This window comes from Lathamus discolor, chromosome 2 (genome assembly GCF_037157495.1).
Source record: "Lathamus discolor isolate bLatDis1 chromosome 2, bLatDis1.hap1, whole genome shotgun sequence".
Taxonomy (NCBI): Eukaryota; Metazoa; Chordata; class Aves; order Psittaciformes; family Psittacidae; genus Lathamus; species Lathamus discolor.
In genome coordinates, this window is record NC_088885.1 from 130,392,862 (window position 1) to 130,411,076 (window position 18,215).

The 18,215-nt window shown below is 41.3% G+C and overlaps 1 protein-coding gene across 1 annotated transcript in view; it reads left to right on the forward strand.

The window, feature by feature from the left end:
• Positions 1–10,262, forward strand: part of STMN2 (stathmin 2) — a 38,485-nt gene extending 28,223 nt beyond the window's left edge. Inside the window, exons 4-5 of the mRNA XM_065669405.1 lie at positions 7,055–7,246; positions 10,055–10,262. Of these exons, the coding sequence (XP_065525477.1) occupies positions 7,055–7,246; positions 10,055–10,114 (252 nt within the window). The 3' untranslated portion in view covers positions 10,115–10,262. The remainder of the gene's footprint in view (positions 1–7,054; positions 7,247–10,054) is intronic.
• The last annotated feature ends 7,953 nt before the right edge of the window (positions 10,263–18,215 follow it).

Sequence of the window (18,215 nt, forward strand, 5' to 3'; positions counted from 1 at the left end):
GTCTATCTATCTATCTATCTATCTATCTCTGTCTATCTATCTGTCTATGTATGTATCTGTTTGTCTATCTATCTGTCTATCTCTGTGTATCTGCAGGAAAGGACCAGGAAGATTTGCCCAACTTCATTTACAGTTTCCCTGAGCATCTTTCACTTTCTGCTGCTAGACAAAGCAGGCAGACTTTTTCTGACATCCAGCATGGCAGTTGTTATCATACTTTTTAATCTATGTACAACAGCTGTCAGGCATGACCATTCTACAGCATGTCCTTCCAGCATAGTTCTAATTAAAATCAAGTATAACTAATGGATGAGAATTGCCTTTTTGGAAAAAATACTAATTGATTTCTGCTCTGTTAATTAGGCAGTGTTCATTAATAAATTTTCAGAGTCATGATAACATCTACTGCAAGGCATGCACTTCAGCAGTCTTCTGCTTATGCTGTGTCCTGTTTATCATCTTGTTTTTTCCCCACAAGCTATTACAGGGCTCTTTCACTTTCTGCCCCATTTTTTCTACCTCACTTGACAGTCATGACCTCATACTCCCAGACCAAACTGAGAGTTTCACCTGAGGCATTTTTGCCTTTGCACCATACAGTGAGACCCATTTGGGCTCTTTACATATTTGTCCTTTCCATTTATAGAATCCTCTTTACAGCATGTCATTATTATCCCATTATTTTTTTGGCTTATGTGTGCTATATTTTCCCACCCTGGCAATCAGAAGGATCTTTTCATCCTTCCCACTTAAGAAATTAGAGCACAGTGACATTGTATGCAGCAGAAGTTTATTTCTTACAGAGTCTTTACCATTCATCAATTTTAACCCATTGGCCTTGAATGTTGTTGGCCTTATTACCCTTGATGTACAGACTTCAAGAGCATATGTCAAATTATGTATCTTTATTGCCCGTGTTCAACTTACTGGTAGAAAAATGAAACACTAATGGGACATGCATTTGCACTAGACTTTGGATTATGGGAGAAAAATGGTATGTAATTGAATCCTTTAATGGCTTTATATTGGGATAAAATTGAATCAGGCTCATCCCTAGTGCTTAGCACTACAAAGAAAGCAGGAGAAAAGTCGTATTTTTTAACTTTCATGCTGTTGAACACAGACTTAGAACTACACGAGTTTTTAATACCATTACTATGAAAGCTGCATGATAAGCCCTCATGCAACCCAGCTGGCTGAGTCCCCTGCAGCAGGCTGTCAGCCCAGACATCCCTGCCAGCATTGTGGCTGCACTCTGCATCAGGCTTCAGCATTCAACTCACTGCCCCTTTAAGCCAGCACCAAAACCTGCCCAGAGGCACTTCTTAGTACTCTTGATCCATCCCTCCTTTGACACTGAGAAAACCACCCATGCTTAGCTGCAAGGTACAACAGGCTGTTGTGGAGGAAGAGGCTTTGCCCAATCCAGGAGCACGGTGGAGCTGGGTGGCAAATCCTCACTCCTAGACATTGCATGGGACCTACAGAACTACTTCTGTAGGTGAGATTTAGGCAGAAAAGGGACCAGCACGTTCCCAGGCAAAAGTCGAACTTTCTTTCTTCCAACTCATTGTTGCTCCCCTCCTTGGTTTGTCACCAAATTTGTAAGCAAGCAAGCTGGGAGAGAGAACAGGCACTGCCTGAGACATTTGCCTCCCATATTGCCCATCTATTGGTCTCCCTTTCTGTTAATGATGTCCCTTTGCTGTGCTTGTGAGGAGAGGACATACAGCATGAAGTACTTTTCCATGTAAAGTCCCAGTAGCATGTGTGGAATCCCTGGAAATGGATGGTTTGGACACATTTTGGTTTACACTGTAGCATTTCCATACATTGTGCTTCACCCCTGATGTTTACAAAAGATAGCCAAACCTGGCAAGCCACCTTGCAGTTCCTCATCCAAACACCATAAGCCTATGGAATATGTGCCCTCAGGAAGATATTTGCTACCAGCTAGGAGAGGATTTGGTGTTAGGCACCATGGTCTGCCTCAGAGCACACAGTCATGAGAAGACACAGCATACATCCTAGTGCTGACAAAACTGCTCCCCACAATCTGCCATTGGCTTTGCTGCAAATGAACTGTCATAAGACTAAGACAAGATCAGGAGACTGATCTTCATTAACTTTAAAATGCTAGTCCTCAAGCTGCAGCAGATCATGAAATGCCTTGAGCAGCTAAGAGCATCAGACAGAGGGCTCAGGTGGTACCTCTTGCATCCCTCCAACATGGCTTGTTCACCCCCCATGGCTCACAAGCCTGAGAGCAGCAATTTTGTGCCAGCTGATGAAGAGAGAGTTCTCTTGAATCACACTGTGGATGGGCTTTTAATGTTTTTTTACTCTACTTCACGTTCTCAGCAGCCCTGACCCAAAGGTCCCTTGGCAGACTGGGTGATAGAAAAAAAAACCAAAACTCCTCATTTAAATTCAAGCGCCATCTAGCCTGGTAGAAGTAGGACTCCACCCTATAGCTACAGCTCAGATATCTCTGACTCTCCTGCCATATGGCCATTTCACTTCTCTGCTCTGATCCCATAGAGCAGGAGCATCCCCCTCTTCTTCATGTCTTTTCAGAATGCCATTGCTTTGGGAGAAGAATTGCCTCTCTGTGTGAGTCCTCATGACAACCAGAACAGGTGCTAATGTATTACAAATAGAATACTATTCCCAGTGAGGAACTGCATGCAACCATGGAGAGATTTGAAGAAGCCAGTGCTATGAGTGAGGTCTCACTTAAGTACATTCCCTTTTTTCTGAAAGGAAAAAATCTCAACCTCAGTTCCTTCCACTGCAAACATCACTTCTTCAAGTTACCATTTCTTTCTGATTAATACCTAGGGTTTACCTTGGCATTTACATTACAGTAGCAGCCTTTAATCCCGTCTTTGCGTTCCGCTCCATCAGCAGTATCTCTCAAATACACAGTACACTGTTCCGCTGAACAAATGAATTTGTAAAAATCCAGCCGGTGAATGAATGTGTTGTGAAAGTGGAGCTCTCTTGACTGGTAGGGTGCTTCATGCATCTTAGTAACTAAGGGTGTCAGTAACTAAGGTGAATGCATTCAAGACTAAATTCCCAGCTTAAAAGCAGTCGTCTGAGCCTCTTTATTGCTTAAAAGTAAAGTAATCCTTTAATTTTATCTCTGCATAAATTACTTCAATGTTTTGATGTACATGTCAAATAAAAATAGATAAATGTGAGAAAATAAAGCACGCACTACTCAGATTAGTAGAATTATCTTCCTGTGAGTAATAATTTAAAAATATGTGTATCTCCAAAGCCAGTTTCCATAAATAATTTTGCTCGTGTTGTAAGTGCTCAGTTGCCTGCATCTATCTCTGGCCAGATACGCATGAGATGTGGATTTCCGTTTGAAGCGCTCATCTCTGAAAGGTGGGTGTGCACAGGATCCTTTAGAAATATCATATGAATATCATAAGCGTTGGCCTGCATTAGCCACATTTTTAGCACAGCAGTACTTTTCAACGAGCAAAGCTTTCTTTACCAGGGATGCTTTGCAACACTTATATTCCTCCACATCTACCATTAGATGCTGCAGCTGTAGCTGCATTGATTGTGCTTTGTTATATTTAAGAATTCTTCTGGATATTCCCCCTTGAGTATTGTTTCATTGTTTTTTTTCTTTCTCCACAATTTCATACTTTTCTCTCCTTATTAATCTTCTTTATTTCCATCCCATCTCCAGCCTTTTTTACTCGTTTTCTCACAATAACTGTACTAGAAGCAATTACCATAAGCCATTTACAGCTGTGTTAGAACACGGACTATCAGGGATCTGAAAATATCCTTTCCAGCACTACAGACAATATGCTGTTGAAAATAAACTTCCTATGTATGTTGGAATCCTGCATCAACACTGTGGGAATCCAAACACAGCAGTCAAAAGCCAGCACAAACAACAAAGGGAGTCTATTAATCCCAGCCCCACTAGGTATCTGGGTCATTCATTTACCCATTTCTGGACGTGTAGTAGACTTTGAACAGACAGGGTGGCCAAGTTCTTTTGCCAAATGTGTTGGAAGCAGAAAATTGTGTGACAATCCAATAATAAAAAAAAAAATATCAACCCCCTTCCAAAAGTGTCATAAGGGGATTTCAAAAATGGTCCGAACATCAGGGAAACAGGCAGGCTCACAGCTGTTGTACAATGACGCTAGAAGAGGGATGTCAGTCAAAATGATGCTCTACCCTGTGGTTGTTTTCTGGTGGGGAGGGGTGTTTCTTTATTTTGAATGAGTCCTGATTACCTTGAACATTCTGAGTGAGGAAAAAGAGAGCTGTTTAAGGCATATCTTAAGGGAAAATTGCATTAAGGGTGTACAGTCAGTTCTTGAGGCCTGGTTTAGCTTTCATTCTGACTTTTGCTGCCGATGTAATTTGCATCCAGTAAATACCAAACTAGAGAATAAGGATTTTCTTCATTATCATGGATTAGCGGACAGATTACTTTTGAATGTGTTGTCTGCCAGCATAGCCTCCAGAACTGTATGTTCTTTGATATGCAGCTCTAATTTTTCACTGTTCTCCTGGATTTATGATTATAAGTAGTTTCAGAAGGCAAAGGGTTTGAATGGAAGAAAACAAATCCTTAAAAAGAGACAAGTGCCACAAGGTCTCAAAGGCATTTTGCTACCTCCCGTTAAAAGCCAATGCTCTTTTCAAAAATGCTGCTTGCAAACACAGTCCAAATCTTACTGTTTATTATAGCATCTTCATAGGCCCTGTATATACCCTCTGAAATGTTTGATTTTATAATGTTATATATACGTATTGAAACAGTATGAAATTATTCCTTTTGAAATTAACAAGTCACTTCTTAAACATTTCATAGAAAAGGACATTACAATTAATATCATAGTACCTTTTCTAGTAAAGTGCCATTAGAAAGGGAACTAGATTCTTAGATTATCAAAATCACTTTTAGATCACTTAAGCAAAAGGTTCACAAAATTCATATTGGCAACCAAAATTTAATAACAACAACTTTTCCAAAAGTAGATGAAAGGTTGTGATTGAATAATAAATTAAACAGAAAATGCGGAATAACTTCACAAGCACTGGTCAAACTGAGCCACTCAAGTTGGTCCATGTCAAGATGAAGATGTTCAAATATTTCAGTTTTAACATTGTACCAAATCTTTCAGAATAACTTTCTTACATTTTGAACTAGCCTGCAGTTAAAGAAATGTTAAATGCTAAGTATCTGAAATAAAATATTTTACTTCAAAATCACCTATTTTTATTATAAGATTATTAAAATTATTGACGTTTTTCTTAAACTTATGGGGCTTTTATGATTTTTAGTTAGTCTACAAAATTGCTTCTTTGCCCAGCAATTTTTCCCTTTGGCTCATGTTCCTTCTATTCTCTACAAGTGAAACTCCCTCTGCTTTTGGCTGAAGCTCTCTAGGGACATTTTGTTCCCATTGGCAACATCTTTTGGCCTGAACAACAGTTATTTTCTCTGATTCAAAGATCTGAAAAATGCTTGCTCAATTACTCTCTGTTCAGCATATGCTATAATGGAGGTAAGAGCCAGAAAGAGCCTTTGTGAGGTACCAACCATTTCAGTAGATCATTCCCATCAGCAAGTGCTCCCAGAATCACAGGTTGAGAAATGAGAACATAACTGTGACCAGGCCAGAGGTGAAAGCAAATACTGTAAGTGACCAAGATGGATGAAAGTAGCTCTTTCTTCTGATCTCAAGTAAGCCATTACAGCCTTTCAAAGCTATAAATGTTTTACTCCAGTGTCTTGCTGCAAGATGTTCTTCCTGGCTTTTGCAGCCTTTCCTAGACACTATTTAATTTGCCTTATTAATGCATTTGGCTTGATGTGTATCATACCTTTGTTAAACTATTTGTTTTCTCATCTTAGCTGGATCTTAATCATATAAAAGAACTGCAGGTTTTTTTACTCTGTTTCAAGCCATACGACGGAATTTAATAGGATTCATTACCACTAATTGTAATTATTGGTTAAAGCCCTTAATTTAGGCCTTAAATTAATCCATTTTTACAGATAACAATAACAACAGCGTATTGTAATCTGCACTGAAATACGCACTTAGCTTCCCAGAGCCATATTTCATTCCCTGTTTTCTCTTTGCTTCTCATGCTCCCTCTAATTTATTTTTTCCAAAAGCATACAATGTTGTTTATCATTTCCAAATAACCCCTCTCAAACATGTTGTCTTTTCAACGAGACTTGCTTGGAGGATGGGCCCAAAGCTGCAAGTTCTTTGGCTTCTCTCCTAGGATTAATGGTTTCATGTTAGTAGTTTGATTTAAAATAACTAACAAAGCTTATGCTTCTGAGCAATGAATTTACAAAGAAAAATAGCACAGTATTACCCATAGGCTGCATCCTACCTGCAGTTTTCATCTTCCTTGCAAAATTTGAACTTTCCACTAAAAACAGTGCTCTTTTTGTTATTTTCTATAGAATAAATCCCTTTTCTTTTTTCCTTCCTAATCAGTGAGATGAAGCCAACATAAATATCATGGGGGGAAAATCATTGTCTTAATTGATTCTGTCTGTCTTTCACAACAGTAAACTTAGAAGCCCATTTATTAACTATTTAAGCACATTAAAGGGCAGTCCACCTTAGCTGAAAAAATTTCTTTTTTCAAAAATGAAAGACCTTTCCTATGTCTCTTTTTAACACTACACATACCTTTAGCCCTCCATTCCCTTTCTCTATAAGTACAATGCTCATAGCTGAAAGATTCGGCTCTCAGAGATTGGGCAACCGCAGCAGTAATCCATACAACCCAGGGCAGTAACACATGACAGCATTTCTTGTTAACAGAAGTGCTTCGGACACATCTCTGCTGCTGTCTCAGGCGCATACCCTATTAGTGGAGATAATCTGCTTTATACACAGAAGTGATCATTCCAAACAGTGCATGTAACAACAAAGCAACAAACTTTATGCAGTTTCCAAACTCAGTAAACTGTTGCCCATGGTGGTTACTTTGCTCCGTGCGAGTATTTAATTTCATCTGTGTGCCTCTCTGTTTCCAGTCCCAGGAGGCCCAGGTGCTGAAACATCTGGCAGAGAAGAGAGAACATGAGCGAGAAGTGCTTCAAAAAGCTTTGGAGGAGAACAATAACTTCAGCAAAATGGCAGAGGAAAAGCTGATACTGAAAATGGAACAGATCAAAGAAAACCGTGAAGCTAACATAGCTGCTCTTATTGAACGTCTCCAAGAGAAGGTAACCACACCATCACTCTTCACCTTAGACTAGAAAGGAAAATCTAATCAACATTTTGAAGGGATGTTGTGGGTAGATCTTATCTCAGTTGCTACATGCTAGACTTGAGCAATTTTTAAGGCAGAGCCCCTTATGCCTGTCTAAACCAACACTCACTTTTGAGGTGAGAAGGGACTTCTGGGGGTCATCTGGTCCAACCCCCCTGCTCAAGCAGGGACACCAAGACCCAGTTGCCCAGGAGCATTACCAGATGGCTTTTGAATATCTCCAAGGAAGGAGACTCCACAACCTCCCTGGGCAACCTGTGCCAGTGCTCGGTCACCCTCACAGTGGAAAAATGTTTCCTGATGTTCAGAGGGAACCTCCTGTGTTTCAGTGTGTGTCCATTGCCACTGGTCATGTCACTGGGCACCACTGAGAAGAGTCTGGCTCTGTGTGTCCTCCATTAAGGTATTTATATACAATGAGGAGATCCCCCTGAGCTTTCTCTTCTCCAGGAGGAACAGTCTCAGGTCGCTTAGCCTTTCCTCCAGTTCCTTCATCTCCATGGCTCTCTATTGGACTCTCTCCAGAGAAAGGTTGATTTTCTAGGTTTTAAGAAGTGCTGTGAACAAATGAAAGGTCACTTTTGTTTAGATTTCAGGTTTTAAGTCAGTCATTGATCAAATCAAACAGCTGTCCTCTGTCTGTAGCTCTTGGTTTCTCAGAGGAGAAAGATGAAAAAATATGGGGGAAAAATCTTTCCTATACATCCCTGTACAAAAGGGATCTGTTCTTCCATAAGTGTTACAACTAAAAGACGGTAAATTTTCTCTTGGAGATCTTTGGTACAGCCAAAGGAAACAGGTAAACCACAAACCCCATCATGCAGGACCAAGTGTGCCAGTCTCAAAACAACCCTTTCATACTAGAGAGGGAAATACATGCATAAAGATTTAGAATTGTTAAGAAAAAAGTAATTAGCTCTGTGTGAGTGATCACTTGTGTCTTTCAGCGATGAACTTTCTAATATGTTAGTGAATTGACTAACAAAGAAAATAGCTCTCAGTGGTTTTTGATGAGATCTTCTCCATAAGCACCTCTACATCTGTGATGGAGACAAAAATCTCAGAGAGTAGGAAAGAAACAACAGAAACCAAGGGATGATGCTACAAGTAACTACGCAAATGGGATAATTCTTGAATTTAACAGCTGTACCCAGATTACTTGACATTTTTGCATTAGATTAGTTTGCAGGCATATATCCCAGAGCTTATGAAAACAAGGGAAAAAGCCAATTAGCCACCCTTGAGGTCCAGAAGGAAATGAGGACAGCTGAAGCATCACTCTGTCCTAGATCAATGTTAAAAGGCTGTTAAATCCCATTTCTTCAACAATAAGATAGCATATGTGCATGAAATCCAAAGAAAACTTCTGAAAAAAGATGACAGTAACTCATTTGGGAACATTTGTACAGCCCAGTAATTAAAAATCACATGACTATACAGTTTTGCTAACACAAAAGTGAACTCTGAATATGTAGAAAAGGAAAAGTGAGGCATCTGGGTCCAATTCTTCAAAATTTATACAGAACTGTGGATGCCCAAAGGTATTGGTGTCTAGAAGTTCCTGCAATCAAAGGTAACTTCTGTTTACTGCAGTCAATAAGAGCCCTGAGGAAAAAAGTCCCTTATAAAATCTAGCCTTCAGAGTTATGGACCTTTTAAGAACTGTGATTTATGGGTTCACTTGATGCAGTAAGCTGGCCTTTGATCCATAGTCCAACGCAGACAATAAAAAGATAACCGTTGCCTTCTGAAAAATGTTTATCATAAAAAGACCCACTAATGCATGGAAATACCTAGGGGGTGCCTTAAACAAGCCAGTTAGGGATGGATGTTTTCTTCTGTAGTCAATTTATGCTTGTCATTTCGTTGTCCGGGGGTTTTTTTTAGTGGTCAGACACAAGAGGTTAAAGTCTGATAGCTTGACAGTTGAAAGGAGAGAGGCATAAACCAAAACCCCTAAAACCCAGAAGCTGCCAAAAATGATAGTTTTATAAACACCCCAAGTAGATCATTATTAAATTAGTTTGACATCAGTTATTCCTGACCACAGGCCCATTTCCACAGAAGTATATGAATATACAGTGGCCCCGATAAGTCTCAATTAATAATGACTGCTTTTGTAAAAGGGAAGACAACATGGCTGAAGGTGGACTGAAAGGCCAATATTGACTTTTGGTTACAATGTCCCTTCTCCATCACAGCCAGATAAACAACAGAGAGGACAGTTAGCTTTAACATTCAGTGTAAGGGGCTGTTTGAGATGTTCAGATTGACCCATCTTGATAGAACTGAATTCTTGGGCAGTTATATATGGTTCCTAAATGCTACAGATAGATAACACAGTAACTAAACACTACTTCATCATACAATGTGCACAAAATTAATTCAAGCCCACTCATCCTTCCCTAGATTAAGTTTAACATCTAGGAATTCAAAGGGCAAATGTGAGCATGAGGCACATTTTATGCTGCAAGCAGCACCTCTCTGTGTGTGCCTTTAAAATGAAACTCTGCGAGGTGCTGAGGAGTATAGGGCCATATCAGATATAAGACTGAGCTCCAGAGAATAAGTAGAATGTAGGCCTCAGGCTGGTCTGGTGGATGGCACCTTTCCTGAGCTGCAACCTCTAAAGATGGCTGTGCTGCAAAACAAGTTTTGCACAAGCATTAAATGCACAGCCTAAATGGGTTGTTATCAGGAGCTTCCCTGGGCAGGTGGAATGAGAAAAACGTTTGATTTTTCCCTTCTTGATGTTTTTCAGGAGAGGCATGCTGCAGAGGTCCGTAGAAACAAGGAGCTCCAGGTGGAACTGTCTGGCTGAAAACAGCAATGGTGGATGTGACCCATCCCCACCATTAGTAAACTCCCCCTGCCTATATTATTATGGATCATGCGATATCAGTATGGGAAATGTATGACATGGTTTAAAAAAAAAAATAAAAATCAAGAACTCAATAAAAAACTTTAAAAAAGAAACAAAAATGAAAACAAAACCAATGTGGTCTCTTTGCAGAATGATTTGCTTGATGTTTAAAAAACTTGGATCTTATTTTGTAAATACTTACATTTTTGTTAAAAAATACAAGTATTGCATTATGCAAGTTATTTCATAATCTTACATGTCCTGTAACAGGCTTCTGATGTTGTCTACTTCCACTCGGTTGAATTTGCTGGGTCTGTTCATCTGAAGCACCTCATGTCTAATTCCATCCCCTGCGACTTTCATTCCAATCCACCACAAGGTCAGTAGTAGTTCTATGGTGCTAGAGACCAGTCATTGCCTAATAACCTAGACTGCTTTGCCATCAATAAGCTTTGTTGAAACAGTGACTAGATCACAGGTATTGTGACTTCACATTCAGCTGTCCAAGACAAAAGGCTCTTAAAATGTAGTTTCTTCAAATGCAACTTGCACTACAGGACTCTGTAGTGTACTAAATAATTGAAGTTAAATAGCCACATGCAGTACTTGTTGTTTCTGCTTCTTGGGGTAAGAGGCAACAAACACAGCTGTGCAACAGAATGAAAGCAAGTAGGATCAGTTTGAGGCAAATTTAAGAGGCACATTGTAACCATCAAGCTACGACAAATTCTGGATGATGCCAAACAGCCATACAAATGCTAATTGTAAAGTGAGCTTAATTCACCACTTGAAAATTTATTGATGGAGCAACTAGTAAACAGCATCAAGTGGCTTTATCTGTAGGTGCCATGATCTATGATACTTACCTGATGCTACCACATTACATGTGTAATAAATAGTACAAGAGGCTAAAGAATATTTCATCTGGAACCCATGAGCCAGTTGTTACCTTTTATTTTTGACACTGCTGACTTCCTTTCATCATGACCTTAACTCTTCAGTGTTAGCCAACCCTACCTAGTGACAGACATCTAGGACTAAGAGGGCTGAAGCAGGAGGAATGACTAGACAGGGTGCTTGTGCCAAGTACAGTATCACCAAACCTAACACATCACTCCCAAAATAGCTGCAGTTTTGAAGTTGTCCCTACCCCCCTTGAGGTTGCTGCCTGCATATTCTACTCTTCATTAGTGCTATTTTCCTGTATGTCATTGTGAGCAAGCTGTGATTAATAAAGAATTGGGGTTCTGTGAACTGAAAAAGGGCTTGTCTCTTCTCTCGCTCCATTACTTCTCTTGCCATGTGCCCATGTGAAAACCTAATGTAGTCATACAAGCATAGAAATGAGACTTAAATAAGACTTACTAATAAATCAAGCCTATCCCTCTTTTAATACAGGGCTAACTCCTACCACGTGTTTTCCAGAGCTTAGGCTGTTTTTTTATGAATATTACCATATAAACTGAGACTATGAATGCGATCTCTAGCACTGAATTTATTAAAAAAGAGAGCTAGTTACACACACACGCACATGCACACCTCAGTCCTGACTCAATATTGAGAAAAAAAGGAATTTGGAGAAATAGAAGTGCATAATATAGCTCTGGGTACATATGTCAGTAGCTGCAGCAAGATTCTAGCTGTTAATGCACTGATTTTCAGGGTAAGAGGGATTCATTTACATGATTTTTTGAAAAACACAAAATACCTAGGAAAGCTGCTGAGCTGCAGAGCTGGGATATAAAATTGTATCAGGCCCCATTTAGAACTGGACCGGTGACCGAGAATTACCTCTAGGATTAGTTTTTTGATCTAAAGTCACGCATTTACTTGCTCTTTTGGAGAGATGGTCCAAAAGCTACAGATCTGTAACAGTCAGTTTCAGACCCATAAAGCCTGTTTTATTTTAGAGCTGGGTTACTGTCCTGGAAGACTTAGAGCTCAGTCAAAAAGCAGCTGAAGCTGATCCATGCACAAGGCTGCAAGCTGAGCTCTGTATGCAGTGAGCTCTGTACCACAGAATGACAGGAGTACTCCAGCTCGTTACGGCAGCTGGGTTTTCCTGCTGAAATTCGTTGTCTTTCTGGCAAAACTACCAGAAGTAAACTTGGCAGAGAAGCCAAACAGCAAACTTTGAATCTGAATGTCAAGAGCTTCAATGTTGCCAAGCCTTCAAAGTTTGTACATTGCTTTAAGCCCCAGTGTAAAAGGTCACTCAGTCATGTTTATATTTCAATTTAAGGTCCAGGATCTTGGTTTGAGGGCTCATGGATTTCCATTTCATTTCCCAATGGCAAGTCACTTACAGTTTTCCCTGTGCATTGATTTAACAAGCTCTAGTCATGCTTCAAGCCCTTTTCCTGTTTGTCCTGCTGGCTATGCTTGCTTGGAGAGCAGGCCAAGGACAAAACTTTGGTGCTGAGGCCAAGCAGGGCAGCCTGCCTCCATGAGGCTAAACTCTCTTTCCCCACAAATGATGGTGTCCACATCCAAAGTGCACATTGGGATGGTCCCCAACACAGGCTCACCCCAGGACAGGCCTGGGCATTGCCTGGCGAATGCTCCTCAGCAAGTACCAAGACTGCACCAGGGAAACAGGTGAAGAGCAATACACTGTGAGTGCCAGAGACCCATGTTAAAGCCATACTCTGCTCCTGTTCACTTGAATCTTTAAACAGTTGTGGGTCTAAAGTTAATTTTATTAAGGTATAACTATATTTTGAAAGTCTGTTTGCAAATACACTGCATATTTAATCTGTAATAGCAAGAAGAAATATCTGGAGAGCTGCAGTATGGCAGCTTACATTATTTCCTTGTATTTTGCTTTATTACTGCCTTCCTAGCTCCTCCCTGCTTGTGTTAGCAAAAGCATATTGGTGCCATGGGTCTCTCATGTGGATTTACAGATTAAGGATCACCTTGAAAAGTAATGAAATATTCAAAACATAAATTTTTAAAGTATCACAATTCTTGCTACTTGAAATACTTCAGCTAAGTTTTTAATTCAATGGCAAACAGAGTACTCAGGACTTTCAGATAAAAAAGTAGGCCACGGCTTTGATTAGCCGTAGATGCCCAACTACATGCTGTGAGCAGCTGATGCTGAAATGCAAAGCATTTTCCATAGGCTGCCTGAAAGCTCCTACAGGACATGATGGGAGCCTGGAGCACTGGCACTGTACCATGCAGATGCTTCCCCCCTCACTAAAATAGATACATGATGGCTCAGCAGTAGGGCAGAGCTGTGCAGCACATGGAGAAAGGCACTTCTGATCTGTGGCTTCCAGGTCCCAGGACTGCCCTTCTGAGACTGGGTAGGGCTCTCCCATCAGTTAACCCATCAGTTACATTCAGGCTGCCACGAGAAGTCTGCCTGAGTAATCAAGCAGGAACGATTCAAGCCTGTCACATTTGATGTGGTCCTACTGAAGCCACAGAATTTATGTTCAAACCAAGCCAAGCATTTCCAAAGTCAGCAGGCTTGGATGTAGGGTTTAAACCCATCACTGGTCCAGAACTTGAAAACAATGCCCTTTTCCCTTTGTTATCATGCTTCTTGGCATGTGGAGGTTTGAGGTTTGGTGTTTTGTTTTGAATGACTGGAACAAAATCCTGACCCTTCTATAGCCAAATAGCAATGTCTGTTCCTTCATTCCAGAACCCCCAAACACGTCACTGACGTACAGCAACATCTTACACACACACACAGGGTTCGCTACCTCTCTGCTTTTCAGCAGTCCTGTCACAGAGACGGGCTCTGTGATCAGAGTCGGAAAGAGTTTTACTCCCAGCACCTTAAAGCATACAAAGAAGCACTTATCTCCCAGAAGGAGAGGGACATGGTTTAAAACCTGCATTTAGGGCAGTATGAACATCTTCTTTCTTGTCCAGATGCCATCATGTCGCATCAAGCCTTCTCATCAGGTTTTTGGCAGAGAGAAGAAAGGATTGCACAGGAAGAGGTAAGCCCTACTTCCATCTTACAGCACATGTCCCATTCTGAGCATATTTCAGCGATGGCAGAAGGAATATTTCGAGGGAGACAATGGGAGAACGTTAGTCTTTCCCAGCCTCAGAGCTGGTGCGCAGTGATGCTGGTGCAATAGTGCCATGCAGTGGCCAGTCTTAATAATGGGGATCATCTCTAAACACACCAGGGGTTGCGAGAATTTCCTCTGAGGGATATCCGTCTGCTGTGCACTTTACACTGAGTCGTGTAGATGGTGGCTCTGAAATCTGAAGCCTAAATCCACACGTATTCAGGTTTAACTGCACTGTAACATGAGTGGCACAAGCACAGATACCTGTAGGACCAAAAAGGGCTGATATTTTTGTGTGGAGCAAGGCGAAGCCAGAATCACAACTGTTGCAACAGCACCATCAGAAACTCTCATGAGTATGCAAATACCTACATTACTGAAACTTCAAACACGTACAGAAAGCAGCAGATAATACACAGTGCCCAGCTCAGAAGAGAGACAAAAGACATGATAAAAATCAATGTCAGAAGTATATGGAAAGACAAGAAAAGCTAACGTCAAAAGCTGCCAGCAGATCAGGAACTAAATGAGCCATGAAACAGTTCTCACATTTGAAAAGCGATCGTTGTGTCCCAGCAGAGGAGATGTGATGGTCACACCTGAAGCTGTCTCTCTTGAAAAACCCTGAACTTTTTCCACCCCAATCCCAATACTTGTAACTAGGGCACAAGACAGAGGACCTTAAAACCCAGTCTACAGTATATATGTAAATGTAACCCATAGCTTTGCAGGCAGAAGAAACCAGAGTATGCTATGGACTCATCATGGGTTAGTGGCCTCTCCAGTGTGTAATAAAACACGTGCTTCAGCCATTTGTAACTTCCAGTGTTACGCTGATGCTCTGACAGCATCTGAGCTTAAACTTTTCCTCCAGGGAAACTAGCGGAGGTTTTGTTTTCTATTCCAGTGTCCAAAAAGACCATAGGAATGCATCTAATTGATCATTTACTTAGAGAAGCAGTCACCTTCTTCAAGTTTACAACGTGATGCTGCTTTCTCTTTCTTTTGGGTGAAAATAAGTAGCTGCTGAAAACTATCCTCCTACTGTAACAGGTTGGCTTTGGTCAAATGAGTCCCACAAAAGGATGTTCCTGGGCAGTTCCTGATGACAGAGGACATGAAAGGCATTATGCAAGGTACAGCTCAGCAAGCATGATAGAAAGAAACAGCTGAGCTACAACTTATATTTCTTTTAGCTACTGTAGTTGCAACAGATTTTTAAACAAACATTGAAAAACAAGTACACCATAATAAAATACATTTTTAAGAACATTAACTCTTAAAATATGTCATTTTCCAAGGAGTCTTTTAGGTAGTGATTTCCACAGGTTCACAGTTTACAAAAATATATCCCCACGTACACTGCTTGTCACCAGAAGAGGGCAAGCTCTGATTATTTAGCAGACAACTACAGATGGTAAGTTTTATTCTTAAAAATCCTGTCAAGCTGTGCACTACCCTGAAATCTCTCTTCATGGAGATTGATGCTCTACATTTACCCTAAAATCTGTATTTGGGTTTATATACAACATAAAAGATAGCATTATTTCCTTGGGCAAAATTCTTTACTCTCGCTACATTTCCTTAAGAATAGAGCACCAGGCAGGCAGTGCATATAAGCAAAAGGATAAGGCAGCCATATGAATAAACATCTTAAAATTAGCTGTTCTGTTAGTCTGGAGTTTAGGGGGTAGTTCCTACTCCTAGCCGGTCTGAACCAGCGCTCCTGAGTGCTGGGTGGAAACACCCAGTTTGAGTCAGCTGGAACCAGCACTGGATAAATACACTTTTACATAAAACTAATAATAAATAAAACTAATAATAAATAAAAATAAATAATGTTAATAAATCCACAACCTGCCTTCAGGGACAGGTTTGGAAGGAGCACAGATGCTTGCTCACAAGAAAACAGCCTGCATCTGGATTAGCAGTTTCTGTCAGACCTTTAGATGTCCCCATGAAGGGGAAGCTCAGTTTTCCTTGTGCCGTGCTCCTAGGACACCCTGGCAATGCTGGAGGGAGCCTGGCTTGGCCCAACATGGTGTGTCAGCTTGGGTGCCTGCCCGTGCAGCCGCAACCAGCAGCAGAACTGTAGGGAAAGGAGACATCCCTTGGGAATTGCAGAGAAAGAGGAGGCTGCCGGCTGCCACTGGAATACAGCAGAAAATTGGCGGCAGCAGCTGAGCTGGAGGAAAACAAGGGTGAAGTTGGAGGTGCTGCTTCTGCTTTGAGTTCCACTCATCTCTGTGACCTCAGGAGGGGTCTTGTGGGAAGGTGATCTGCGTGCGGGTGTCAGGGTTTAATCCAGCAGGTAGCTAAACAGCATGCAGGTGCTCGCTTACTCCACACACACCACAGTAGGATGGGGTAGAGAACTGGGGAAAGAAAAATAGAGTTCATGGGCTGAGATAAAGACAGTTTAAGAGTACAGCAACGGAAAATAAAAAAATAAAAATAATAATAATAATAGAAATTAAGCAGAAAAAGAAGAAGAAAAAAAACCAATTTAAAAGCTAGAATATACAAAACAAGTGATGCACAATGCAATTGCTCACCACCAGCTGACTGATCAGGCAGTTCCTGATCAGTGGCCCTTCACCAGCTTTCATCCTAGTTTATATACTGAGCATGACATTATATAGTATGGAATATCCCATGGGTTACTTGGGGTCAGCTGTCCCAGCTGCGTCCCCTCCCAGTTACTTGTGCACCCCCAGCCTCCTCACTGGTGGGGTGGGGTGAGAAGCCCAACAGTCCTTGACTTAGGAGAAGTACAATTTAGCAGTAACTAAAGCATTGTTGTCTGATCAACATTATTCTCACACTATATCCAAAACACAGCACTGCACCAGCTACTAGGAAGAAAATTAACTCTATCCCAGCTGAAACAGGACAGTGGGATCACAGGGTGTCCTGGGAGCTGCACCATGGAGCCATCCAAGATGCTCCCCAACCCTGACACCGTTACGTGGATGTCTGTCCCTGTGTTCCCCAGCTTACAGCCTTGGGCATTATCTACATGTCCTGGCCAGCTGTTGGCTCCATAATAGAGCTGACTGTAGAAATTACACTACTTTTGTGTTTTTCTGTACCTTTTTACCCTTGTGCTTTATGCAACAACCAAATGCTTGGGCTAGTTCTAAAGATGTTTGTATTTTTCTATGAAAGGCTTGATGATGACTTTTGAAGACAGGCCAGCATCTCTGTCTTCTCAGGAGGCCACCTCCATAACTTTGATACAGCTCATCAGCGAACCAATCTGGAATTTACAATGTTGAGACTAGAGAGATTCTTCCTCATTATTTCCCAGTATTTGTATGGTTAGACAAGGTGCTCAGTCTCTCCACATCAAGGCTGAGGACTTCTTTTCTTTCAAAGAGACATAGTGTGTGGAGGAGGTAATTTAAAACAAAAAAGTCACCTAGTATCATTTTACCATGAAGCTGATAACTCAGAAATCTCCTTCCAAAGCACTGGAACATGCAGAATTTACAGTGTTTCCAAGCACCCTTTTGGCCAGCACAAGCTGCTGCTGTGCCAAGAAGGTCTCAGGCAGGGTTGGGGGGTCCCACATTGCTATCAGGCAGCCTACATGCAGCTGCACTGCTTGGACACCCTGATTGTTTACTGAGACATGGGCTGTTTGCACCATTTGTTCTCCATGCTGAGGCATGTTTAATGACCATAGATGTAGCAAGCAGTCTTGGCTATACAAAGTCCTTTGCATTGCCCAAGGCATCTTCTGGCTCTTGCAGCACATATGTAAGGATGTATTCAACCTTCAGCTCCCTAGCCTGGGCTTAGAGCCAGCTGAGCACAGGCAGCTTGAAAGCAGTATCTTCCCAGCCAAGCAACTCCATGCTGGGAGTCCCAGGACATGGCAATGCAAGCACTTGGCTGCTCTAGCACAGCTACATGGGATCACTGCTGGCTCAGCTCAGCTGGTGTGGAGGGCAGGCAGACCCACGACAACTGCACAGAACTCTCCAGACCTGAGCCAAGGCAGAGCTGGCACTTTG